The following is a 22,876-nucleotide window of genomic DNA, read 5'->3' as shown; positions in this document are numbered from 1 at the left end:
ACTGAGCATCTTCAATTAACTTCCACTTTAAGTGCTCACTTTTTTTCACTGACAGGTTCAGATTATTATGAGTGTTTGACAACATTATGGAAAGGATCCTAGTTGCTGAAAATTGTTTATACCTTTAAACCTAAAAAGTATTTTAAATTATTTTATAAACACCAAAAAAAAAAAACCCTGTGATATAAATATATTATCTCACCCTTCTCAAATGCAACTACGGTGACTTCGAAAGTGTCCACTGTTTCTCTGTCCAGCTTGTCTTTGGTTTTGATCTCTCCTGTGGCAGTATCGATCTCCAGCCAGCCCCGAGTGTCACCGTCCAACTTAAAACTGCGCACAAACACACATCAGGATTCACACAAAAAGACACACACACAGAGCGAGCAGATATTTGAAATAATGCACGACACATCAGGCTCTGAACGGGAGGCCGGAGGGAATAATGCTAGGCAAAACAAATCAATAGTCTCGTTTGGGTACACGTGATTGTCCTAACTTCATCCTGACATTTAAAAATAAAGCCAGTGCAGATCTAGTGGAACAATTCATAAGCTATGAAAGCTATGCGTGTGTGTGTTTGTTCTTCTATCATGCAGAATCTCGTTAAAGCTCGTAAACCGCACAAGAATGTGGACATAGCGTCAGCGTTGTTTCCCTCTGGTTCTAAGATGATGCTTTGAATACCATATTTGGGGATACGATTTGAAGCTTTTTGGATAGATGTGACATCAGGAAACAAATAAAACGAATTTAAGACCTTTAAGATTTAAGAAATGTTACAATTTTGTGTTTTGAGAGTAAAATAGCTTCAACTTTGTAGAGGTTTTTGGGGGTTTTAGGGGTTCTGCACTTTACAGCATGAGGCTGATGTTATTCTGTATTTCTAATGTTGTCAACAAATCTCATGGAAACACCAAAATTAACAATACATTAGTGCATCTGTGACTCTCGGCTGAAGACCTAAATCTCAAAACAAAAGGGATACTTTTTTTTAAAAAAAAAATCTCAAAGCTCTAGTTGGTAAATTATAAAAAAATATCTTTTTGTCATATTTGCTGAAACTGTCACTACATCCACACAGCTGTACGTGAGACAGCGTCAGAGTCAGTGAGATAAAATGTCCTCCTCCTCCTCCTCCTGCTTCTAAAGGCATTTGCAAGAATTTACCACAGCTTAACGAAAACAACCAATTAGGTACAAGGAGCCTAATCAAAGATAAATCAAGATCTTGTTACTGCATTGCCTCTTTCAACAACTTAACTTTCCATAAGATAGCCCTTTCTAATCGCTCACCACCAGATTCCTTTGACAAAAACAGTAATTTTACCTCGCAGAAGACGGGAGTCACTGGTCTACTGCTGCCAGGATCAGTTAGCTAGCTTGTGTTATTGTGTGATTTTCATATCTGAACTATCATGGCGTCCACAGCAGTACATTGCTTAGTTTCTGTGCCGGTGAGGGAAATAGAGGACTATGGGTAACACTGATAACAAAATTCTCAAAGATGGCTGATGGTGCATTAGTCACAATGTCATCATGCAGAGACCTATGTCAGGTCATGTAGAAAAACTTTTTAAGTAGGCTTGGGAAAAAAGCCATTTTGGCACTAAAGACTAAAATTATTATTGCTGGATCTGAAGACATAAAGAACCCTTTCAGTAATATATATCAGGCTCTGGGTGAACATACAACACAGTGCATGTTTAGAAGGATCAATGCATTGTTAATTACATTTTGTCTCATGAGATTTGTCTTCGTCTTATTTCTGTGTGTTTACCCGATCTCTTTGCCCTCTGGATCCTTCGCCTCCACAGTGAGCAGCACTGATCCCTTGGTGGTGTTTTCAGGCACAGTCACATCCAGGATGTCCAGACTGAACTCTGGAACCTCGTCCACGTCGGTGAGAGACACGGAGACGAAGGCTGTGGATTCGCTGCCGTACTCCAGACCCTTCATCAGCGGCTCTGGGTTACGAGCGTCTATCTGGAGCTTGAGGGTAGGAGAGGACTCAAAGTCCAAAGGCTGTTAGGAGACAAGAGGGTTAGTTAGAACAAGGAGACAAAGATTATTTTACGCAGTTGTAACTCTGCTTCCTGCTTATCCAAGGCATACTGGATTACAATAAAAGGCACATTACATTATTAATTCCTAACACAAGTCGGAAGAAGTCAGATCCAGCAGCTATAGATAAGCTCACACCCATGTGAACAGCAACAGTCAGGGAGAGTTTCAAACTTGTTGTATTATATAAGATTAGACAGTTTGTATTAAACTCCTATCCTATGAATAAATAGGACTTTTTCCTAAAAGTGAGTTGAATTAAATCATCTGTGTGTGTTTGTGTGGGAGACATGCAGAATGGAGATATCATACCTTAGCTACAACCAGATGGCCGATGCCTTTGCCGTCGGTCTCCACAGTGAAAAGTTCATCATCGTTGCCAGCAGTGATGTGAAACTCGATAAGAGAGCTGCCGCTGTCTGGATCATCAGCGTCTGTTGCTCTGATGGTGAGCACTGTGTGTCCCACAGGAGTGTCCTCTGCCAGAGTTTGACTGCCGTACTGAACACCGACACAGAAACATAAAGAAAATCAGCCAAGCACAGCGAGGAGTAAGAGACAGGAAGTGGTTCACATACTTACATCTGTCTTCTCAAACAGAGGCATCTCGTTGTTGACGTCAATGACCTTAACGACGACCTTACATTCTGTGCTGAAAGCTGTAAAACAAAGGGGTTAAAAGTGCCTCACCTGTTCATACAGGTGAGTCACATCATGCACGGAGTGTGTGTTACCTGGGTCGTTCACTCTGACATTGAGGTTATACATCTGATGGTCTTTTCGCTGCAGCGAGCGCAAAGCCTGGATCCTTCCAGAATCAGCGTCGATGGAGAAGGCTTCGGGTGTGGTGGAGGGATTTTGGGACAGGATGGTGAAAGTCAGATGAGAGTTCAGTGTCCCTTCTTGATCGTCATCGTGGGCCAACAGCTGTCCAATCAGGCTGCCTGCAACCACAAGAACCAATAATTGTTCTTAAAATTAAGGTCTCTTTTTACAGTAAGAGTTAATCCTACAGAAAAGATACAATCTTTAACCCAACTCCAAAATCTGTTAACATAACCCCCAAATGACCTGATCCAATACCTTCATATAAGGCACTACATTAAAAGTTACACAGAGTGGGAAAAGATTAAAAGAGACGCAACAACCTGGTTGTTTTTGTCTGGACTGCAGCAGGCAAGGAGAGCCCAGGTCCCACGGAAATACGCAGGATTACTTTTCATAGTGGCCAAACAATGTAATTAAACTGTTATATGACATGGCCAAGCCCAAAAAGACTTTTTCGTGTTGACTTGCATTATGAAAGAAAAGTCTGTCAATCAGTGGATACTTGTTTCACCATCAGGATTTTATCCATTCAGTCTGATAACATTTCTATAGTCTAAAGGGGCCACAAGATTATATTATTTGATCCTCACTGAAGTTAGCAGGGGGCTAAACTGGAAGTTAACACAAGTCTCTGATGCACATGCTGTATGGGACACACAGTCCCCGTCATCCCCAGATCATCCAGGTAATTTAATACGCAGCATTTGAACCACTTTTGCTTCACACACCACTAAGCAACTCCCTTCGGAATGAACTAGGCCCTACATTAAATGCAGTATCCAGTTCTCATAACATATCGACGCCTCCACCAGTCACACAGGGACGCACATCCCCAAACGGAGCCGAAGTGGGGAGGGTAATGTGAAATGATCTGTGTGTACAGCTTCAGAGAAATCAGGCCCCTTCCTCTTTGTGAGTTTGTCTAAGTGTACTGATTTCCATTTTAAAATGTATTTAAGTACATTTTGGGCTGGACCACAGCAGCAGGGCAAAGTCGTGAGTGAATGCCATCACTTTGTGTTTCAAATTGAGCAGTAGCCATCTTGTGTTTCATACATGGTGCAGCTATATATTAGGTTTTGACCCAGTGTTGTTATGTAAGTAATGGATCTGATCACTTCTCCTCAAAGCACTATTAAGTATAAATCTCGGAAATGTGGTAAATATGGACCCAAAAACACAAAACATAGTACAAATCAAACAGAAAAAGAATTATGAAGATGCAATTTAAAGCAGGAGAAAAGAAGTTAAGGAAATACTTTTGTTGAATGAGGCGTAAACTTCGAGCATATACAGCACTTGAATATAAATAGGTTATATGATAACCGAACACACATCTTACCTACAGGCTCGTCCTCCTGCACCTCAAACACACTCTCCTCGTTTGCACACGCAGGTGCGTTGTCATTCACATCCTCCACCAAAATTTGAATCTCCATGGGCGGATCCACCTGTTTGTTATTGTCATCCACTGCGAACACCACCAGGATGTACTGAAACAGAACCAACACAAAATCAGGAGTCAACTCCAGAGGAAAGGTATCATTTTTACACGACTTAAAACACGTTTATAGAGAAAAACTGTGTTGTGTACCATGTCCTTGTCTTCTCTGTCCAGCTCCTCTATCAGAAGTATTTTTCCTTCTTCTGTGATCTGGAAGGGGAATTTCAGCTCTCGCTCTTTCTGCACTAACTTGTAGATGGCGTTGGGATCATTAGACTGAACCTGGATCCAAAAAAGGAGAAAAGAGGCCACATTTGCATGGTCAGTTACTGGATATAGAGTTGGTATAGTAAGCGTACTTTAACTTGTCTGCATTTGTGCGAGTTGGTTTCCCACCACACCTTTGCGATATCCAGAGGGTACGTTTCCTTCAAGTGCTCTCTAACAGTTATAGGTCCAGGATTGACCCAAAGGTTTTGCTGTACGACGATGCGCACTCTGGCGCTTCCACTCAGCGCGGTCTCCGACGCTCCTCCGAGATCCTGCACGCGCACAGACAGGGTGTAGTCTGGGTCCTCCAGGGGGTCCACGTTCCTCCTCCTAATTTCTGACAAAACAGAGAAGGATGAAAGCTTCACTTAAAGACTTTTCTTTCTTTTTTTTTTGTCAGCCGGACATTGTATAAACTGGACAAATGAGGCTGACATGATAAATAGACACTGCACATTCGTTACCTTACTGAAGCTTCTATTTTCCTTTGTATTTATTACGAACAAAACAACTGAGCTAACAAACAATAATAATAATAATAGTAAACAATAATTAAAAGTAGTTTATGAAAATTACTGACATATTAATAACTGTGACCAGAGATATGCAGGTATGTGTGAGGAGGACAAACAAATAAATGACAAATTAATAACAAATAATAAATTAATAAATAAGAATCAATTGTAACAATAATGATATTGATAAATTGTTCAAAACTATTATTAGCAATAATAATAATAATACTGTTAAGATGAAACTAATAATTAAGAACAATCTAAAAATATTTTAATATGATTGAAAAATAAAATATTTTAATAATACACATATAATTATATTGTGTGAATAATCTTGTGTCTCTTAAATTAATTTCTGATTCTTTTTTTTCTCTCTTTGTCTCCCCCTCCCAATGCCATTTTGCTTCATTTTCACTATCTATTAGGTGTAATTGCTCATTTTGTACAATTTTGTACAGTTATGGTAACAGACTTTCTCTTCACCTCCCTGCACTCTTAATTTGAGTTCAATTCACTTGCCAAGAAAAAGACATGATGCACAATGAATTAAATATTAAATTTTTATAGATATTGTAATAAGATCCTTACCATGATGTCTTTTGGCCATGATAATCGTGCGGTGAAGGTCTGATATTGTGGCAGTCATAATGATAATAATATAAAAGTAAAAATAAATATGTAAATGGTGGTTGAACATCACAAAAACCTTTTAGCAGATCTCTAATTTCTGAGTGCTGAGTCACATGGATTCAATCTTAGTGATTGGTGATGGCTTAACCACTCTCCCCGGCTGAACTCATCAACTCGGCACCCAATAAATCACAGCAGCAGCACTAATCGCTGTCGTTTCCTCACTGCAGTCTGTGTTTATCTGCATTGACACCACCCGTCACTCTCACACACTCTGGCTTTTACACAGCACAAATCCCACGGCTGGGATCACTCATGACTTTTAAGATTTTAGAAACACACGTGTGAAACTGAACAAAGTATGTGGATGCAGCAGTTGTACGCTGCAGGATTAGTTCTTAACTTTTCATGAGATTTTTTTTTTTATAATTTTTTAATCATGAGATTTTTTATTCTGCTGGATACAAACCTGCTCTCTCCACGCAGGTGAAGAAGGGGTTTTCTTCATAGGGGATCTTCTGCACGGGACAGTAGTCGTTAAACTTTGTCTTCAGAGCGTCGATGCTCTGGTCTTCTCCTCTGCCATATCTGATGCCTTCTCTGGCTTTAAGCATCTGTTCTCCTGTTAAAAAGCAAACACATCAAATATTGTTCAGTTCAAACAGCTCACAGACGTAAACAGGCGTCTTCAAACACAGACTCATTCACATGCTCACACACACACACACACTCAAAGTAATCAGCGATCAACATCACGCGACACATTTAGGCAATCTGCCTCCAATCAGCGTTAATCTTGAGCACACAAGATGAGCTGTTTAATCTGGATTTGCAGTGGCACTATACTGCCAGATTACAGGCAGAGAAGGGCAGATTACAGACTTTCTCACCGACGGCGCACCTAGTTCTGTGCGCTGATGTCTGGGTTCGTGTCTGTGCGCCGTTACCTGCTTCTGTGGTGGAGATCTCTCCGGTGTTGGGGTCGATCTGGAACAGATGGATGTTTTGTTTGTTGGGGATCTGGCTGACCAGGCTGTAGCTCAGATGAGCGTTGGGAGTCTGCGGGTCGTCCCGATCCAACGCAAACACCTGGGCAAAAGGGACGCCTGGAAGGAGAAACAAAACTGATGCTTAAGTCTTATCCTACACAGAGACGAAGAGAAAAGAGCGTTTGAAAAAGAGAGAAATGACCGCATGCCAGTGAACAAAAAAAATACTACTTTAACCCATACGCATGCCAGAAAAACTACCCTGTAAAGGATTTTAACCTTTTGAAACCTGAGCAAACTGGCTTGATTTCTGTCAAAAACATGAAAAAAACAATACAATACTGTGTATATTGAAAACAATTCATATTTGTGTTTTTTCCATCTAAAAATATAGCTGGACATCACAAAAAATTTAATTTAAAGGGCTAAAATTCTGAAAATGAATGAATATTTGATATTTATAATTACGACTGATGTTGTTTAAAAAAATTAACTAAATAAAAGTAGAACATTGTATTCATGTATAATATTTTTTATAGCCTGATTTTGAAAAGCACGTTTTGTGCACAGAGCAATACAAGTGTGTGTGATATTAAAGCAGGCCCAAAGGGTTAATGACACTTACTATTTATTTTTAAAAAATTCCATTATTGTCACCTGCAGTGGTTTGTATGCTCTAGATTTTTACAGTTTTAAATGTGAAAAACCAGTATAGCTGTGCTAACTATTCTAAGGCCACTGTAGACATTTATATCAACCACTGTTAGTTTTAACATTTTTCTTTTTGGCATTAGGGATTTAGGGGTATCCCCTCCTTTTATTCATAATACACACCTGCTGGGTTGTTTTCTCTGACTAAAGCTGTGTAGTCGCTCTGATTGAAGTATGGAGCGTTGTTGTTGACATCCAACACATTTACTGTCACATGAACTGGACCATCAACAACTCTATCATCTGCCAGTGCCTCCACCTGGATAAAGACACACACACACACACACACACACACACACACACACACACACACACACACACACACACACACACACACACACACACACACACAAGTGTGTTTCAATGGTTTTAATACATGTTTTCTTGCAACTACAATCCACTACTTTAAATTTCTGTGTGCTTTTAAGAAGAGAGAGGAAAACGTTACCGCGATCACGTAATGGTCCTGTTGAGACCAGTCCAGAGGCGTCTCCAGGTACAGCCACCCTTCCTTTGAAATCTTAAAGTAGCCTTTACCTTCTCCACTCAGTCTGAAGCTGTCAACACCTGGATGGGTCACCCGAAACTGTCGAGGGAAAGATGGGAAGAAAGTAGGAAAAAAGGAGACTCGTAAAAACAATAATGGATTCAGTCATAGCCTTTTGACACTTCATTTGGTCACACACAAAAGGAAACAAAACATTTCCTCTTTGGGACTCAAACATTTATCAAAAAAAAAAACCACGTCAGACAGTCATGTCCAAAGTCCTGGGGGCCAACTGTTCCCCTAAAACTGATTTTAAACGGCCCTCATCTTGGCTTTCAAAATTATTAACACAATGTTGGTTAATCAAGCAAGATCACTTGGCTTTTTTTATTTATTTATTTTTAAAAACATGAGAAAAAACATGAAATTAGTAAGAAGTGACCAAAAATATGCCCAGAAAATTAGCAAGGGCTGATTATTTGATATTATCCAAAAACAGGGAAAAATGCTCAGAAAACTACATTTGTATATTGTTTTTGTTTTTTTTAATTTTACCTTTCTTGTGACTTTTGACTAATTTCTTGCAAATTTTTGCATCATCTCTTGATAAGCTGCTCATCTCGTCTTTTTTGACAGAAAGCAAGCCAATTTGCTCTCATGTTTTTTAACGTACAATCTTATTCTGGAAAGTAAAACACAACTACAGCTCTCCGATTAATGCAGAGGACTAAAAAGTACATAGTTTCCGTCTGAAATGTAACGGAGCATAAACCGATTTAAGTGGAACTCAAAGTTGTGCTTAAGTACAGTACTTAAATTGACTTTATACCACTGCGTGTAATACCTGATACACGGGATATGGCACCAGCGTTCCCTCTGGCACATCCAGCTCCGTGTTCTGAAACGGGCCCTTCTTTTCCTCCAGATCCTTCCCAGCAGCCTATCAGAGTGCAGACACAGAGGTCAAAGGTCAGTGATTACCGTACAGGCGGAGGTATAACTGAACCTCTCACACTCAACGCCCACATTTGCCCTTTTCGCTTTAGCTCCGTACTGTAGCCGAATGTAGTCAGGCATTGAGGGCAGGCTTTTACAGTCCAGTTATTTATTGAACCAAAATTATGTGACAAGAGGGGACACTTTTCCACTGTAGGACATGAGAGCAAAGTCTACACACGAAGGACTAACACTCGGTAACAATTCACACTTCTTATTGAGTGTTTTAAATAAGTCACTAAAGGTTTTCTTGCACAGGTTTCTTAATTTGCCAATATGCACACATGTATGGGCGAAGTATGAGACGATGAGCTCCGGGGCACAGACGTGCAGAAGGCCGGACCGCCTCTCCTGCACAGGTGCAAGAAACTCAGGTTTCAAAGTCATTTCTAGTCATTGCACATTTCTCTGCAGTTTTGTGTCTCTTTGTAGTTGTTGTCTGTCTCTTAGTGATCATTTAAAGTCTCATTTAAAGTCTCATTTAAAGTCTCATTGTAGTTGCTTTGTATCTTTTTGTAGTTGTTTTGGTGCCTTTTTGTGGTTGCTTTTTCCCTTTTCGTAGTCCTTGTGGCTTTTCTGCATCTCTTTGGAGTTGATTTGTGTCTCTTTGTAGTCATATGGAGTCTCTGTAGTTGCTTTGTGTCTCTTAGTAGTCATTATGTGTTTCTTTACAGTCATGTCAAGTCTTTGAGTGATCTTTTTGAGTCTCTTTGTGGTTTCTCTGTGTCTCTGTGCAGCTTTTTTGTATCTCTTTTTAGTTATTTGTCTGTAGTCTTTGTCTCTTTGTATGCAACTGTTATCCATGTCTTTTAGCTGTTTCGTGCCTTTTTGTAGCCATCTTGTGTCTCTTTGTAATCATTTTACGTCTCTTTGTAGTCATTTTTAGTTACTTTGTGGCTTTTTGTTGCCTTTGTCATTGTTCTTATGTCTCTTTGCAGTTGTTTTTCATCTATTTGTAGTCATTTTGTGCCTCTTTGTGATCACTTTGAGCCTCTTCCAGGTCATTACTTGTCAGTAAATTTTGTAGGTGAAGGCGAGGGGTTCCCTGAGTCTTGGGGCCCCTGGGCCTGTGCCCAATAGGCCGGTTTGGTAATCCATTCATGCACACATACACCAAAATATCCCATAAACTATTCATGAATAAATCCAAGCATGAATCCACACTGTTTCACACACCCTTTAACAGGGTCACATATTTGTGCGTTTCTTATAAATATGTATTGCAAGACATCAGTATCAGTTGGCTGCGTTATGTACTCACAATGCTGAGCAGGAGCGGGAGCAGCAACAGATGCATCATGGGTGTCATGATTGCAGCCTGGAAAGGAAGGAGAGAGGAGGAGGAGGAGGAGGAGGAGGAGATATGGGGTACATGCAGTGGTGTAGGAGAAAACAGGAGGTTGAGGAGGCAGAGAGGTGACATGAAAATGAGGATTTAAATTATACATTTGAATTCTACAAAGCATAATATTCACTGTGATCTGATGTTAAATTCACATCTCACACTTGTAGGAACAATGGAAATTGATGTTCTCTAGAAACAATTAACCGCAGTGACTTAGTATGTATGTTTCTCTGTTCATAACGAGTTATTGATTCATGAGGACAAAGTAAATCTGTCCTTGGGTATCTACACATGTACATGCTATCTCGATGTGTGTGTCTCCACCTACACAACCAGGTGAGCCACCCACCTCCACGCGCAGGAGAAACTGAAAGTCAGAGCACATATGCAATGCAAGACTCGGGTGATTTTCACAGTGGGTGTCGACATGACGCAGGTAGCCAAAGGTCAATTTAACCAAAGACACTTTACAGCAGCCTCAGAATAACATAACAACCTTCACTGTGTTTGTATGTACGGGTGTGGCTTTTTGTTTAAAAAGAATGAACACATTATACTATCTATGAAAGAGATAATAATCTAGCCTAGTAATTAGGCTTCAATTAATTCAATTTGAGCATATCTGGAAGAAGTAGAAAATGTGTATCTCCATGAAATGCCCTTCTTTTATTTTAATGTTTATTCAACTCTTTATTTTTACTCATTTATCTCAAATGTGAAACACTTACTTTCTCTATGTTTGTGTCTTTGTTTCAACATTATGAAAAACCTAACTACTAATTATGACTGTTATTGTTGCTAGTAAGTGAAACCAAATGAAGAAAAATGTCCAAAAATGACATAAAATAAAAAGAGTGGACACATTTTAGCCTTCTAACTCTCTACATGGGTGATCATAAGGCAGTGGGTCCCTGGGGCAACACTGCCCCTCTTACATTAGAGAAAGACACATAGACTTTGTGCTTTTGCCACATTTGTCGGTATTTTGCATCTCTTTGTGTTCATTCTGCACCTTTTTTATGGTTTTGGATCACATTAAGGTAATTTATGTCTACTTTAGTTGTATTGTATATTAATATATTAATTTTGTATCTTTTTGCAGTTCCTTTGCATCTCTTTGCAGCCATTTTAAGTCTCTGTTTGGTCAGTACATGTTAGAGTAATTTGAGTGACAGTTTGCAGATAAAGGCCAGGGGGGCCTGACTTGTAGGCCCGTTCAGTAATCCATTCACGTCTCTCTGACATCCAGAGTTACATCTGGAAGATTAAATGATAATTTCGTGTGTCATACACTTTGACGCCGCTCAGCAACAGCATTTTCAAGTGATTTAAAGAAGCTATAAATTCAGCCAGCAGCAGCTTTTGTGCACAGTAGTTTGAGTTAACTTAGCACAACACTACTTTAAATGACAGAAAATACTGGCTCATGCCAAACAAGTCTAACATAACATCAATGAAATGATAATGTTTAGCAAATACATCAAGGATATGTTGATTAATGGCCACGTTTGACATTTGTGGACGACAGGTGAGACAGAAGGCTGGCGCAGGAAAGTGAAGGTGACATTGAGTCGTGACTAATGACCTTTTAGTAGCACAGCACACTTTTAATGTCACCGCCCTGGTCACACTCCTAATTAACAGAACTTTAAATCTTACTTTAATTTTAATTAAGTCACTTTTAATTGTATTTCGGTCTCTGTGTCAATCACTACTCATAATTTAAAAAATTACAGATATCCACATTGACTTAACTGACCTCCAGTGAGTGAAAAAATATTGTTTTTTGAATTATTAAATGTATTTGTCCAGCAAAGGATTGATGGACAAAGTGGTAAAATCCTAATTATCTGGGTGTTGCAGGCCCTTTCTTTCTCCTTTAAGCACAATGACTGGATGACCTCTGTCAGTCTGCATTTCAGCGGCTCTGACAGCAATCTAATATCCTATACATACAGGTAATATCCTCCCCAAAAACAGTCTCTAGCAACAACCCAGGAAGCCACGAACAAGCAGAGCTCGGTTGTCAGATATGCCAACACCTGACGCTAAGGCCCTGCCAAAGTCAAGTGAAGATCACAGCACTTCTGCAACAAACTAAAAGCATCCGACACATCAAACAGCCTGGTAAAACCAAAAGTTAGTCCAGTTTGTGTCCTATTCATACCCCAAAATCTACTCTAAATACTTGACATTTCCAAAGCTGGGAGACAGGAGAGCGAAGAGACTTACCTTGGCGGAGAGATCGAGCGAGTCACTCCTCAGACCTCAGAGTGATCTGAGCAGCCCCATCCTGTCCTGTCAAACGTTAACCAACTGTTAACCAGCAATGTTTTATTGGATCTAATGATTGTCTAATCACCCTGCCCTCGGGGGGAGTTAGCCAATGAGGGATCACCTGGTGAAAGAGAAGGAGACAGGAAGAACAGAACAATGATATGCACAGAAATGTAAAATACAAGTCATCAGTACTTAATATTAGCCACTGATTTTCTGATATAGTGCTTGTAGAGTGAGTCTGTCTGGTGAGGTTATAGAAGCACAATAAAACTCATTAGTCAAGTACTTTTTAGACTGCCAGTGTGTGAACTGTGAACAAAGAAAAGTAAAATCACAGCAAAAAAGGAATAAATAACAGGAGAAAATTCACTAGGAATCTGCTGTTCAGCGTTTAAGTTTCTAATTTCCCCTCAGACTTTGACCTCTGCACCTCTGCACTGTTTCCTGTCAGATTTTCCATTAGTGGCAATGCCTGATAAGGAGCTGTGTGTAGACAATAGGACTAACAGATTACACTGACAATGCATTGCATCATGAGAATTCAAACCCATGGGGTCCTCTAGTATGATCCAGCAGGTCAAGGCACCTACTATAAAACCGGCAAATAGCAGATATAAAGTTGCACAAAATTTCCAGAGATAATTCACTGAATTGTTCTTGATGTAAAACTAATTTCTGGAATTCGATTCATTCCTTTGCTAAATCAGTTTTGGACATAGAGGTTGTTTAAACCCATGTATTTACTTATTAAAGGGTATGCACAAATTTCAATTTGATGGGAAAAATGCAGAACATCAATTACTATAACATATTTTGCAAAGAAATACATCCTTACTTTAGGCTTTTACTTTATGCTAGCCCATGCCATTTTTTGCTGTCATTTGATCCCTAATCAAGACAATCTGGTTTACTGAAGGAAACAAATGTTTTGTAATGCAAAATAATGGAACTGAAAGCATGTGATTGAAAAGTATGATTAATTGCAATTCACTATTGAAATTCTGCAAGTAATCACAGTTAAATATGATTTGTTTGATAGCCCAAGTATTTATCTATATGTATGTATATGTGTATGTATAACAGTATACAGTATATTTGATTTGTTGTATGTGTCAGCTTATTTGGGAATATTGTTGTGGAGGGTAGGGATGGACAGATATGATGATGATCAGTGTACTCTTATGTTTATATGTTCATTAACTGCTGATAATTGCACATATTTAAAATAAGATAATGAGAAAGTAAATTATTTTGATTCCGTGTCATGGCCTTGCCGTTAACTACTTTTCCACCTTTTAAAAAGTGAAGAGATGAATGCATCAGAAATGCCTTAAAGAGCGAGTTTCCTCACCGAGTGTTATGCTTTATCTTCATGGTCCAACCTCACATACAGTTGGGATTATCCCCGAAACATCCTGATGCACACACTGGGCTTTACAAGCTGCAGAAAGCTGTTCAGAAACAAAGCAGAGATTTTTGTGAATCTGCAACTGTAGAAACACAGGCTGTGAAGTGAGTCATCATTTCACAGCACCGTTACTTAACCAGAACCTGTGACTGCCGCTGTGTTGATGGTTCAGCTGAATACGCCATTAATTCAAATGGAGGTGACTCAGTTACATAAAGCACGGATCCATGTACCTAGTAATGGATATTTTGGCCAGTGTGCACCAACACCATCTGCCTGACACTCCCTGGACTGAACATGCAAACACACACGAACAAATACACTCCTTGGGCTCCTCTGAATGTTACCATAGCAACATACTGTATTTTACTGCTTTTCTGACAAAACGGAGTTTAGGATCTGAGCAGGCGGCGTCTGAGCAGGATGTTCGGTGTCACACTGTGACCCAAATCTCTGCTCAGTCCCTGAGCAGTCAAATCAGTGCACTAAATCAGCTGTCTCACACACACACACACACACACACACACACACACACAAATATAGAAAAAGGGGGACTCATTTTGTTTCTGAAAGTTCAGCGTTAATGTCACCTGACTCATCCTTTGTCAGCTCAGTTGTGTAAATGTGTCTCTTTTGTGTCAAAGCTGAGTCACCCAATATCTCATTAGTAAGATTCAGATGACAGACCATAGGTGACGGTTTCAGTGCAGGGGAAGGGGGGGCACGCCCCCCTCTAAATTAGGATGATGTCATTTTATTTCAATAAGCAAGAACAACAAGTAGCAAAATACAATACATTATATCAACCTGTTATTTATTTACAGTGAGTGCAAAACACAACATGTTATAAATAAACTCAGAAAAACCATGGAATGATCATCACGCAAATATGATCAATAGCTTACAACTGGTAATATCAGCACTTGGGGGATTGACAGGTCACATTTGGCAAAAGGACGAGGAAAGCTAGAAGACGAGGGAGCCTTTCTAATATTAATAAAATCAGAAACGTCCTTCTCTCTCAGTTTCTGCCGGTAATCTCTAAAATCAAACATTTATGCCACAAAGACATTTCATTTGCCGACTGTCCAGTCCATCACAGAGGCCGACAAAACTGAGCTCAGTCCACTTAAGACTGCAACATGTGGATGGTGGTGCAGAAATGTTGCAAACACCTCTCATGTGCACCGTGCTTGCTCAGCGTGAACACAGGACTGAGGTTTGAACCATCTGATTTTTTGCCTTTCAGATTCAGGCTTCCCTCCAGCCCAGGTTCACTTATTCTGATCTCCAGGCTGAAACTTGTTCACCTGCTCAAACGTTTGGTGCAAGGTTAAAAAACAAGAGTCTGTAGGTCTCCTACAGCACAGAGAGGTCGTGGCAGGACTTTGACTTCAGCCAGAACGCCACACTGGGATTGTTCTTTGCTACCACCTTGTCAAGGAAGCGTTTGGCCTTCATGGGAAGGCTCTCACGGCGTGTGCTGCAGCTTATGTGCCTGCGACGCTTGTTGGCTTCTTTAGAGTCTCGGCGTAGACGCAGCTGACGCACCATGCCGTGAAAAGCCTCCCAGACGTTGTGCTGCATGGCGGCTGAGGTTTCGATAAACTTGCAGTCGAACACAGCAGCACAGGCACGACCCTCTGAAACAGGAAGTCAATGATCAGGACAGGCACATACAGGGTCGATACTCATTTTTACCGATTAATTTCTGTGACTTTTCCATGACTTTGAGGCAAATTTTAAAGACCATGCATTCTCTGAAACGACCATTGATTCTTCTTATCGGTTCTTTTTCATTTCTATATAATAGCTTTTTTAAATATATGATCAAAAAGAAATTTTAATTTCATTTTTTAAACTATGTTTTAAAAATGGACTAATAAATCTACCTTGTACCTTGTATTATTTTTTTAAAAAAATCAGAAGAGGATTACTTAGGATAACTTTTCCAACAATTTTTCAAGCCTGGAAATTACAATTTTCAAATTTCATGACTTTTCCAGGTATTTCATTATTGAACAAATTCTGATATAGAAAACTGCCTCATCACACAGTAACAGACAGAGATTGTGTCTCCTCACCGCTGGCTGACACCTCTCTACGTCGCACCAGGTCACATTTGTTTCCCACCAGGATGATCGGGGTGTGCTGGGCAGGACGGAAGCGGCGCAGGGTTATCCGAAGTTCGGAGGCTCGCAGGAAGGAGGTCCGGTCGGTCACAGAGTACAGCAGCAGGTAGGCATCACCTGTCTGCATGTAGTGCTCCCGAGCCCATTCATCATCAGTCTGCAAAGAGAAACACGATTAGATAAAAGGTCTTACAGTGCAGTATGGGCCAATTTACACAAGTCATCCTGCTGTCTTGTTGCTCATCTCTGCGTTACCTTATGGAATCAAAAAAGATAGTTTAAAAAAAAAAAGGAAAGGCCCTGAAAGTTACTAAAATTTTATAGTAATTCTGTAACATAATTTGATGATGATAATTTCCTTGGCCATTTTTCATTGGATTTAAAAAAATAATCATTTTGTGAATCTATTAATTTCTTGCACTTTGTAGAACTTTTTTTTCCTTTTACCTCTGCATCCCATGTGTCAAGCAGAGTTATAGTTGCAGGTTCTCCGTCCACTTCAATTTCCTTTTCACAAACTTCATCTGGAATTATAAACACAAGGAAACGTTACATTAGTAAAATCATAGACTTAGACATTCTGTTAATAGTAATGTGTTGGACATAATCATTAGACAATCACTACAGCATTATATTATCAGGAAATTAATAACAATAATAATAACAATAGTAAACTTTACTTGTATAGCACTTACAAACCCAACGTTAATTAGCCCTTTGAAACCTGTGCAAGTTGGCTTTATTTCTTTGAAAAACAAAAGTAGAGGCAATGAGCAACTTAAGAAGAAAAAGTACAAAAAATACCGGAAAATTTAAAAAAAAAATAAGACAAACCAGCCAAACCAACAAACAAAAATGGAAAGGTATTAAAAGAAAAAAGGAATGACCCGAGGAAAGCGCTTAAATATGTACATATAATTTTGAACACTACAAATTTTAAATAATTACGAAAAGTGTCTGAGAGCACAAGAAAAGTGATGTTGATCCAGGTCTCAAAGGGTTAACAAGTGCTTGATGCTCAATACAGATTATAGTGCCTTTTGCCAGATTTTATGGTATTTGACCTTCTCTGTTTGTATAATATTAAAGTTACTGATTAAACTTGTTTTTAGGGATTTTGTTTGCTTTTGTTTGTATCCATCTAAAAATTATCATGAAAATAATAAATATCTGTTTGCCTATAACACTATCACACAATACTGTGATAACAGTACAATAAGTGTCATTATCTTTTTCTCACCTCCACATAGCTCGCAGTCGTCGCTGTCCATGCTGTCCGCCGCCCCGGCGAAGATGCTTGCAAACGCCGTCTTGCCCACCCCGCTGGCCCCTAAAAGCACCACCCGATACGGGCCCCCGGGCTCCGTGGGCTCCCCGGCGGAGTCGGTGGAAATGACCGAGTCTGAAGATGACCAGCTCCCGCGGCTCCCGTCCGACTCCCCGGCAGAGCTGTTGCAGGACTTGGAGCGGGAGATGCAGGCGGGGACGCGGGCCAGGAGGCTGTCGGTGAGCAGGTGGCTGCCCGGGTCGCAGATGCTCCAGCGGTGGAGCTCCGTCTGCAGGCGGAGGCTGTGCCGGCGCACACTGGACAGCATGGTGCCGGAGCGACGTGAAAATTAGATGAACTGTGGTGCTTTAACTTATATTAGGGTAAACACCCCAAAAACAAAGTAAAACTTGTCGACCTCGCCTTAAAGTCCCTTTAAAAGCGTTTCACCCGCTTCAGATACGCATCATAAATGTCCATCAGTTTCTTAGATCACAAAGCGGAGCATAAACTCTGTCCTGTTTATGAAACTTTGTTGTCTGCTGCAGTTACACTCAGAAATAATTTATCTCAACCTTAATGGGGCTGATAAAAACAGATTAAACTTTCTATAATCCCAAATTCAAACGCAAGGACGCGCATTAAAAACAAAGTTAAACTCGAGCATCGCAGACGCGTTTGGTTTGCAAATCCCGGAGCGACATTTACAGCTGGCTTCTTCGTCGTGTGTCTGCTGCAGTCTGTCAGTAATCTCCATCTGAGAGCGTCTACAGCTCCGATGGGTTTCCCTGGTTTATAAAGAGGAGGAGGAGGAGGAGAAATCTCCCAAGTGGAGCATGAGTGTTTATGTGAAGAGGTGGGTATTTACTGTTTTGACTCATTCGCAGGCGATGGGCTACTGCTCGGATTATATTTACACCAAAAGTGTATTGAATTGTGCAACATGGAAATTAAAATTAGTTTTAACAAATCTCTACATGGATGAGGTTTTGTGGAGATTAATAGATTTGCTCTTATATTAATAATCCAGAGACATGGGCTGGATTGGTGGAAATAAATAAATATATGAAATATAAAATGTACATTTATTGGTCTTGAAGAAGGACTATGTAACTTTTAAAAAGAGAAATAGCACATTTTTCTGCTTGAATATGAAAAGTTGACACTTTGCTGCTACAGCCTCAATTGCTTTGTTACAACCTGCATGGTGGCTAATGTTAAAAAAGTAGTGTGCTGCTTAAGACATTTATTTATTTATTTATTTATTTTTTAAACTATGGAGTAAAAAGCTGCAAATACTTCTGGAAATGTGTTGCATGACCAGAGAAAACAGAGCAAAAAGGGTTTTGCCATTTCCTTTTGTTAAATAAGTAGAAAACCTACAACTACCAGAATGCACTGTGCCGCATAAGACAAATAAAGGCTCCCGCCTGCAGAAAACAATATGGTGGCCTTCTAGTAAATAAAAAAAATAAACAAATAAAAAATCGTGAGTTACGGTTAACATTGTGCTATAATTTGCTTCTAAAAACACTTTAGGTAAATTTAAAAAAAGTAAACAAAAGGTAATAAAATGTTGATCCTATTTGATCTCAGAATTTTCAGACAACATTTCAACAAAACAGGAGACAGTATGGCGACCGCGTCTCAAATTCTCACAAAATTGATATTCTATTTTTGGAGCTGCACCACCACTAGAATATATATACCATTCAGTTCTTGATTGCACAACACTCTTGGAGCACAGCGCGTACTCTAGGCACAGACGGAGCAGCAGAACACTGTACAGCCAAAGTGAAACTTAAACATTTATTGTGCTGGGTCTAAAAGTTCACTTTCACTCACTCTGCAGCACAGAAGACAAAGATTTGATAGATTTTTATAGTTTGTTTTTTTTAAGAAAAGATATAAAACTGATCAGCTCTGACCGGATTAACTCATCAATTATCCATGTAGCGATTCTAACGCCACAAACTGCTGCTGAGGATGCACAATGACAGCTGGAACAAGCTCCAGCCCCCAACCCCCACTCTGCGACCCTTGAGAGGATAAGCGGATACGGCCAAAGAATGAATGAATGGATGGATGGATGGATACAAGGCATTATTGTGATTTCTTTATATGCTGACAAAATAAACTCAGTGGACTGAGATTTTCTCTGGACTCAAAATTTGTGTTGTAATGTTCAGCACCAAGTGGAAAAACTCATGTTTTGCCAGCAGCATCGATCTTTCCCTATTACACTTCTACCAGTCAGCTGAATGTGACATGAAGCTGTCAGGAGGAATTCTGAAAGTGGGGAATCACTAAAGTAAAAAAAGACAATGGCTTGATTTAAAGTGGATACACAATGCATTGAACTTCACCTGCTGCAGAGATGCTTTTTTTTTTTTGTTTAATCTTTTAACCCAGATCTGCAACACTAACAACACTACTTTGATAATCACTTTCAAGTCAGTTTTTAAAGTGAAATGTAGTATGAATGTCAAACATTCCCTATTTAGTTTCTTAATAATTTGCTGCTTTTCTTTGTCTAGATTTGCTCGAATAAGAAAGTTTTATCACCTTGACATTTTACTATTTTCTAAATTTTTTTGATCAAATAATTATTTTATTAAATAACCTGCAGTTTATTTCATAGTGTTGCTGAAGCCCATTTTATAAGTCACTACAAAATCAAGGGAAAATTTCATCCCATCTGCTCAGATTAGAGCTGATTTAGTTTGTATATGAATTATTCAATAATTTATGTCTCTTCAGAATTAATTTTATTAATAAATGGAGTTTTTGTGCAGGTGCCAATGTGAATAACTAATCCAAACCTCTGTTGCTGCTCGTCCAATTTAACAGATGATTAACAGACATGCTAGACTACAACTTGGGTCAATAAAGAAAGCATCAATTACTCCCACATCCTGTTTGCTTCAATCTTTTACTCAACAGCTGCTGAAGATCACACATTAAGTGTTGAGCAGGTTATAATAATTCAAAGAGCTATCCCCTGCTCAGATGAATCATTTTAACACTTTTGACATGTGCTTTTTAGGATCCATGCATCCATTTTTAGCTGTTTATCACGGGGTCGGCAGACTGAGCAAAGTACTCCAGACGTCCCTCTCCCCTGATGCTGAAGCTTCCCCAGGCCAGATGAGTACCCAGAAAACCTCTAACGGGAGGCACTTAGGGGGCATCCTGATCAGATACCTGAACCACCCCAACTGGCTCTTTTGGGCGCCCATCTCTTAAGACCCAGACACACCAAACCAACATAAAACAACCAGCAGCATTGAAGCCAACTGTTGAACACACCACGAGGACTACAACCGATGGAACCAGCACACGTTTTGGCCCTGATTGGGAGGAAATAACTCCATACCAGCAGACGGCAGTGGTCAGCAATCATCCATTCAAAAAGGGAAACCAAAAGACTGTCTTGACGCTAGCCAGCCAGTTAGCACATTAGTAACACGATTCAATGCAGAAAGAACAAGGCATATTTACAGTGCGCCAGTGAACAGTAACAGACATCATCAGGAAACGTTTCTGCTAAAGAGCTTGATGACTGAAAAATTATTTTTAAAAAATCTTACTGAAAATAACAAGTTTGTTTTGATTTCACTCCCTCTTGACTTAAGCTCTTTGGTAACTTTCCTCAGGCCTGTTTCTCTTCTCGTGAGCTGAGCTAAACAACCAAAAAAAAGCCGAAGAGGGCCAGTGGAGTGGGACACACCGCAAAGACTAGAGCAACACATACTCACTGATGGCCCAAAATTTAACAACCATCGGCCTCCCGTATCCGCAATCTCATTCTTCCTGTCACTACCCACAGCTGATGACCATAGGTGAGAATCTGTATCAACACTGTAATAAACATTAAAACTATCTTACACTACTGGCACCATTATTTTATGGTAACTTTACAGTATATACCTCAACTGTATTTTACCATTAAATTTATTACAGTATTCTACTGTTGAATGGGAAGTTTACAGTGTGATACTGTCGCTAACCTGCATGTGGTTTCTTCTTATTATTATTTTTTTATTATTATTATTTTTAATACTTCCTTTTCTTCATTGTTGTCATATTACATATTCTTATTCTGTCCCTCTCTTACACCTACTTTTGAAAAAAACATTCAGCAGCCAACTAAAAAAAGCATCAAGATTGATGTTGTTTTACTGTGTTATTATTCTGGACGTATAAATCGAAAGCTTTGCCTTCCAGCTCAGTTCCCTCTTCACCACAACAGTCTATCTCATGCTATGTTTTACCCTCACTCGTGAACAAGATCCCGAGATACTTAAACTCCTTCGCTTTGGGCAATAACTCTCTCCCAACCTAGAAAGGGCAATCCACCATTTTCCAGCAGAGAACCATAAAAGGTAAATAAATACGTCTGACTTAAGCCACAACCTCCAGGAACGTCTCAAAGACAAAAACACAGACATGTTACTGTTACATTAGCACAAACACAAGTGAATGAAGGAGAGTCAAAGAGATGTTGTAAAAAGTGACAGACACAAGGTGTGGCTCAAAAGTGATAACCGAGTTTTATACTGAATGACTAAACACACCCCTGCTTCATTAAATGGCGGATTTATTAGCTGCAGTTCTGCAACTGTCGAAAACAATGAAACTTTCTGTGGTGTCTTTTCAGTGTCAGAGAATATCTAAACATAGCTTTCTATCAGGATTTACTGAATAAAAGCTCTGAGCAGAGGCTTAGCATGTAAGCCAGAGTTCTGCTGCCAACAGCACCAGCATATTGTTAATGGGCTGGAAACCACCAGTTGGTATTTTGTGAATGATCCGTCCAGTAATGTACACAAATGTCCACAGAGAGAGAGAACATCTCATCACTCTGAACTCGTAAACATCAGATTGTCATTTGCAAAAGCACTTTGTGTGCGAGAGAAAGAACGGCCGAGAGCTAGGAGAGTTATTACAGTAATTGTGGGATTACACTGCTTTTTCGTCTGTTGTTTTTCAGGACTTCTGTATCGGGTTGTGGCCTCATCCACGGGACCTGCTGCTGTGTATTACAGCGCTTATCTGATCTGCCTGACAGATGATTGGGCGACATTAAATCCTTGTTAAGTGCTGGAGCACGACCAGGATCAGAGTGGAGCGGGAGCTGTGCTCGGGCTGGATGCAGACTGGCAGGGTCATGGTGATGGTTATAGATGGGAGCTGACTGCGACTGACCTCTTTCTTTCTATATTTCTGTCACTTTATGTAAAACACACTCTGTCCCCTAGAGTCAGTCAGAGAGTGGAGATAAAGGCCGAACAGCTCATGTAAGAAAAAAACACATCTGTGCCTTCATAAAGATGTAACATAAAAAACATAGACACACGTATTATTTTTTGCCCTGTGTATGTTTGTATACTGATAATTTTGTATTATTTATGTATATTTACATTTCTTAAAAATCTAATGAAGAAACCCCTCAGAGACTGCACTGACCTCAATCCCACCTAAAGACCCACCTTTTTAAAATCTGCTTT

General features: G+C 39.7%; 2 protein-coding genes across 2 annotated transcripts in view; both read right to left on the bottom strand.

The window, feature by feature from the left end:
• Positions 1-12,608, bottom strand: part of cdh17 (cadherin 17, LI cadherin (liver-intestine)) — a 17,896-nt gene extending 5,288 nt beyond the window's left edge. The window contains exons 1-15 of the mRNA XM_088084539.1: positions 12,512-12,608; positions 10,196-10,252; positions 8,783-8,878; positions 7,900-8,037; positions 7,575-7,710; positions 6,699-6,857; positions 6,221-6,373; positions 4,738-4,943; positions 4,487-4,618; positions 4,235-4,385; positions 2,799-3,008; positions 2,647-2,723; positions 2,377-2,565; positions 1,781-2,025; positions 203-333 (exon numbers count right to left, since the gene is read on the bottom strand). Coding sequence (XP_087940665.1) covers positions 203-333; positions 1,781-2,025; positions 2,377-2,565; positions 2,647-2,723; positions 2,799-3,008; positions 4,235-4,385; positions 4,487-4,618; positions 4,738-4,943; positions 6,221-6,373; positions 6,699-6,857; positions 7,575-7,710; positions 7,900-8,037; positions 8,783-8,878; positions 10,196-10,243 — 2,071 coding nt within the window. The 5' untranslated portion in view covers positions 10,244-10,252; positions 12,512-12,608. The remainder of the gene's footprint in view (positions 1-202; positions 334-1,780; positions 2,026-2,376; positions 2,566-2,646; positions 2,724-2,798; positions 3,009-4,234; positions 4,386-4,486; positions 4,619-4,737; positions 4,944-6,220; positions 6,374-6,698; positions 6,858-7,574; positions 7,711-7,899; positions 8,038-8,782; positions 8,879-10,195; positions 10,253-12,511) is intronic.
• Positions 12,539-22,876, bottom strand: gem (GTP binding protein overexpressed in skeletal muscle). Its single transcript, XM_042490743.2, has 5 exons — positions 17,340-22,876; positions 16,547-16,623; positions 16,052-16,256; positions 13,911-15,610; positions 12,539-12,677 (listed from the first exon to the last, which is right to left on the bottom strand). Exons 1-4 carry the CDS (start codon positions 17,692-17,694, stop codon positions 15,327-15,329), a joined length of 921 nt encoding a protein of 306 aa, XP_042346677.1. The 5' UTR covers positions 17,695-22,876; the 3' UTR covers positions 12,539-12,677; positions 13,911-15,326.

This window comes from Plectropomus leopardus, chromosome 11 (genome assembly GCF_026936395.1).
Source record: "Plectropomus leopardus strain MGB_pleo_1.0 chromosome 11, ASM2693639v1, whole genome shotgun sequence".
NCBI classification, from domain to species: domain Eukaryota; kingdom Metazoa; phylum Chordata; class Actinopteri; order Perciformes; family Serranidae; genus Plectropomus; species Plectropomus leopardus.
Note: the sequence above shows the minus strand (reverse complement) of the source record. Positions and strands in the feature narration are given on the sequence as shown.

What these genes read in the sequence shown, in the direction of transcription:
- gem (XM_042490743.2), bottom strand. Translation starts at nt 17,694, where the DNA reads ATGCTGTCCAGTGTGCGCCGGCACAGCCTCCGCCTGCAGACGGAGCTC. An exon ending in TTGACACATGGGATGCAGAG is followed by an intron (nt 16,257 to 16,546) that starts GTAAAAGGAAAA and finishes TTCTCTTTGCAG; the next exon opens with ACTGATGATGAATGGGCTCG. An exon ending in TAGAGAGGTGTCAGCCAGCG is followed by an intron (nt 15,611 to 16,051) that starts GTGAGGAGACAC and finishes TTCCTGTTTCAG; the next exon opens with AGGGTCGTGCCTGTGCTGCT.